Source organism: Eubalaena glacialis, chromosome 7 (assembly GCF_028564815.1).
Source record: "Eubalaena glacialis isolate mEubGla1 chromosome 7, mEubGla1.1.hap2.+ XY, whole genome shotgun sequence".
Lineage (NCBI taxonomy): Eukaryota > Metazoa > Chordata > Mammalia > Artiodactyla > Balaenidae > Eubalaena > Eubalaena glacialis.
In genome coordinates this window covers 17,256,525-17,260,745 of record NC_083722.1, presented here as the reverse complement: position 1 = coordinate 17,260,745, position 4,221 = coordinate 17,256,525, and the positions used below count along the sequence as shown (strand labels likewise).

At 58.0% G+C, this 4,221-nt stretch overlaps 1 protein-coding gene across 1 annotated transcript; it reads right to left on the bottom strand.

Moving 5' to 3' along the window:
* Window positions 1-1,624: 1,624 nt before the first annotated feature.
* SOX4 (SRY-box transcription factor 4) lies at window positions 1,625-3,934 on the bottom strand. The gene has a single exon (XM_061195759.1). The coding sequence runs from the start codon at window positions 3,098-3,100 to the stop codon at window positions 1,646-1,648; it is 1,455 nt and encodes a 484-aa protein (XP_061051742.1). The 5' UTR covers window positions 3,101-3,934; the 3' UTR covers window positions 1,625-1,645.
* Between the last annotated feature and the right edge of the window lie 287 nt (window positions 3,935-4,221).

Sequence of the window (4,221 nt, the reverse complement as noted above, 5' to 3'; positions counted from 1 at the left end):
GAAAGAAAGAAAAAAAGGAAGGAAGGAGTAAATAAGGAAGTAAAAAGAAAAAAAAGCGAAAGAAAGAAAAAAGGGACAAAATAAGAAAAAAAAATGTTTGGCCAGTATAAATACGTCCACATATAAAATGGCATCTGATTACATTTACAAGGAAAAAAAAAAAAAAAAAAAAACGAGGATGGAGCATCGGTGAGGGAAAAAAACACGTCTTCTCATTTACACCTATAAGGAATAAACACATACACACTGAGAAAAAATTTGGTCCTGAATTGTTTTTTAAAGTCCAGCACAGATTTGAGTTGCGTTTGAATCCTTTAAAGAGTTAAGAATGAAAAAAAGCTGGTGATAATTTCTGTCGTAGGAATCAAACATAGCGCCATCTATCTGCTTTTTATATTATCCTACACTATTTTAAAAACTGCTCAACAGTCTTATACAGAAATCTTTAAAAGATAGACAGGATAACATGCTATATTAACCCCACCAGTGAAATAATCCAACACCATCACGATTCCGATTAAGAGAAGCAAAAAACCTTTTTTTTTCCCCCGACACCACTCGCCCTCCACTGCCCCGGTACCACATCAGACAGTCTCCTCTCCTCCGCGCCTGCGGGCCTTGAAGTCTCACCTCACTGATTTCAGAGATGCGGGAGGCGGAGGCCCAGGAGACGCCGCCACCTTCTCCCCAACGTGCAAATCCATTTCAGTTTTATTATTCGCCCCTTTCCAGTTCGTGTTTTTCTCCTCCCCGCCCCTCGCCCTGGCTGGTGTGGCTTTCCAACTAGGTTCTTGGGTCATTTCCGAGCGCCGGTCACTCAACATCTCCTCCTCCGGCTGCAGGGGCAAAAAAAAAAAAAAAGAAAAAAAAAAAAAGGAGAGAGAAAAAAAAACCCCTCCAAAAACAAAACGGGAATTCGCCAGCGTGGAGTCTCTCAGTCCCGGCGCTCGGGTCCGTGCGACCCTCCAACATCCGCCGTCGGTCAAATTCGACTCCCCGAAGCCTTCTGTCTTCTCGGGGGAGGGGGGGGGGTTGGCGGAGAAGAAGGATGGGGGCGGGGATGCTGAGAACAAAACCCCCCGGGGGCGCGCTAGATTTTTTTTTTTTCTCCTTCTCCTCTCCGGATCAAAAAACAAAAACCAAATATAAAACACCAACGGGGCGATGAGAGAGAAACGAGATTCCTTCAGTCTCTTAGAAAACTACCAACTCGGCTTCTGGCCGGGGGTGCAGACAAGTCCGGAAGCTCGTTGGAAGCGGTGCGGTGCGGGGCGGGGCGGGGCGGGGGGGGGGTCTCTTCAAGCAAAGGGGAGGAAACTCGAAGTCGCTTTTTCGCCATCAACAACAACATCAAGAACAACAATAAAAGGTCGCCCCTGTCTACCTCCGCCTCCGCCGCGTCCCTCCGGCCGGGGAGGTGGGGGATGGGAGCGCGGGTCCCCTAACGCCGCCGCGCTGCTCTCCGACCACCGGGACGCGGCCCAAGCCGGCCCTGCTCACTTTTTTTTTTCCCTTTTCCTTTTTCCTTTTTTTTTTTTTTCCCTTTTCTCTTGCAACTCTTTCTCTGTCCGCATTTTTTTTTTTTCTTTTTCCTTTCTGCCCCCTCCCCCCGCCCCCGGCCCTCTTCTCCCAGCCCGCGCGCCCTTCAGTAGGTGAAGACCAGGTTGGAGATGCTGGACTCCAGCCAGTCTCCCGAGATCATCTCGCTCACCTCGGGCGTACAGTAGTCCGGGAACTCGAAGTGCGAGCCGGAGCCAGGCTCGAAGTTAAAATCCAGGTCCCGGTCCAGCGCCGACGACGAGCTGAAGCTGCCCAGGGACATGCTCTCAAAGTTTGAGCTGGGGTTCAGGTCGAGCAGATCGTCTTCGAACTCGTCGTCCGAGGACGACGAGCCGGAGGAGGAGGAGGAGGAGGAGGAGGAGGAGGAGGAGGAGTGATGGGACGAGGCCGACGAGGACGCGTGCGAGGGCGCGCTAGACGGGGCGGGCGAGGCGGCGCGCAGGCTGGCGTAGCTACGGTGGTCGGCGGGCGAGCGGCCGGCGGCCGGCGACGAAGCTGCGCTGCTGCGGCCGCTCAGGCTCGGCCCGTCGGGCGAGCAGCCGGCGCCCCCCTCCTCGTACAGATCGAGGGGGTCGCTGGGGTCGGCGCCCGCGCCCACGCCGCCGACGGGCGAGGACGACGCGCCCAGGCCGCCGAACAGGTAGACGCGCTTCACCTTCTTCTCGGTCAGGTGTTTACCCGGGGCCGCGAGGCCGGCGGAGGCCGAAGCCGCCGCCGAGGCCGAGGCGCCGGGAGTCCGCGTCTTGTACAGCGAGTGGTGGTCGGCGGCCGCGGCGGCGGCGGCGCCCAGGGGCAGCAAAGCGGCGGCCCCTGCCTGCTCGGCCGCGAAAGAGGAGGCGGCGGTGGCCGCCGCTTTCCCGCCGCCCCCGCCGCCGCCCGCCAGGATGAGCTTGGCGTGGGGCTTGCCGACCCCGCCGCCCGCGCCGCCCGCCACTTTGGAGCCGCAGCTCTTTTTCTGCGCGGGTTTGGAGTTGGCGCCGCCGCCGCTCGCGCCGCCGCCTCCTCCCCCCGCGTTGCCGCTCCCGCCACCGCCGCCGCCCCCGTGGCCGCCCCCGCCGCTGCCACCGACCTTGTCGCCCTTCTCCCCCAGCTTGGAGGAGGAGGCGGCCGAGGAGCCGGAGTTGGCGTTGCCGGACTTCACCTTCTTCCTGGGCCGGTACTTGTAGTCGGGGTAGTCAGCCATGTGCTTGAGACGCAGCCGCTCCGCCTCCCGAATGAAAGGAATCTTGTCGCTGTCTTTGAGCAGTTTCCAGCGTTTGCCCAGCCGCTTGGAGATCTCAGCGTTGTGCATGTCGGGCGACTGCTCCATGATCTTGCGCCGCTCGATCTGCGACCACACCATGAAGGCGTTCATGGGCCTCTTGATGTGCCCGCTCGGCGTCTTGCACCAGCTCGGGTCGTCGGCCTTGCCGCCCGTGGAAGCGGTGGAGCCGGGAGTGGGGGAGGAGGCGATGCCCAGCTCGAGGCCGGCGCCCGAGTCCGAGCTCTCGCCGGCCAGCAGCGCTTCCGTGTTCTCGGCGTTGTTGGTTTGCTGCACCATGGCCCCGGCTCGGCGGGCGCCCACGCGCGCTCACACCCTTGCGGCGGCCGCGGCGCAATCGCCGGGCCCTCCCGGCTCCCGGGGCCAAGCGCACGCCGAGCTGGGGCACGCGCGCGGCGGCCGAGCGGGCGGCTCAACTCCCGGCCGGGGCGGAGGTGGGCGAAGAGAGGAAAGTCTCCAAAAGATGCGGGGCGGGAGTACTCCGCCTCTTGCAGAGGAGTTATAGTTCCCAGGCTGGAGAGTCTCCTTCCCTCTCTCTCTCGCTCTTTCTCTCACCGCGCCGCAGTTTGCGCTGTCTCTCGGCTCTTGAGTCCTGGAGACCGTGCTAAAGTGGAGAGGAGTTTCTTGAATGCTGGTTGCTGAAGCTTCGAATGCAAGTTTCTCGCCGCCTCCCAGGCAAGTCTGTTTTTTTTTTTTTTTTCCTTCCCCTGAAGCAGTTGATTCCAGTTCACGAGCGCTCTCAGGAGCTCAGGAAAGCGACATAGTCTCTATCACTTAGTCCCTCTCCTACAATGCAAAGCAGAAAAGACTCTGGCTCCAGGACTCTCTGTGGGCGGAATCGGTACTAAGGAGTTTGTGCAATTATTTTGTTGCAAGGTAGGAAGCCAAAAAGCCTTCATGCAACAGACTGGCATGAATAAATGTATGTTTCCCCCTCCCTTCTGCAAGAAGGGAGCTGGTAATGGCAGAGTTCCTCCAATGCAGACTCTTAAAGAGCGTGCAAGAACTAGAGACCCGGGAGCGAAACAGGCCTCTTCCCCTCACACACTGTTTCCCTTGCTGCAGCTTAGAGCAGACCCCAATTCCGCCTCGCGTCTCTTTATCCTTTCCCAGTCTTGGCCGCGGCCAATCAGCCGCTGTAACCAACGCTTCCTCGAGCCAAGCCCCTCCCCCGGGCTTCCCATTGGCTTGGAACCCGATGCAATAATAATCTCCGCGTGCAATGAGAAGCTCCAAATCTGACCTCATTCCAATTTACAGAGCAAACTTTTTAAAAGGGCTAGAAGTACAGCTGAGATTTCTGCTGCCTCTTTTCCTTTTGCTGTGCGTGCCTGCGTGTGCGTGTGCGTGTGTGGTGTGTGGTGTGTGAAGAGGATGTTAATGCATGAAATTATTAAGGG

Bases quoted from the DNA above. Each gene is read 5' to 3' on its own strand.
- SOX4 (XM_061195759.1), bottom strand. From the start codon at position 3,100: ATGGTGCAGCAAACCAACAACGCCGAGAACACGGAAGCGCTGCTGGCC.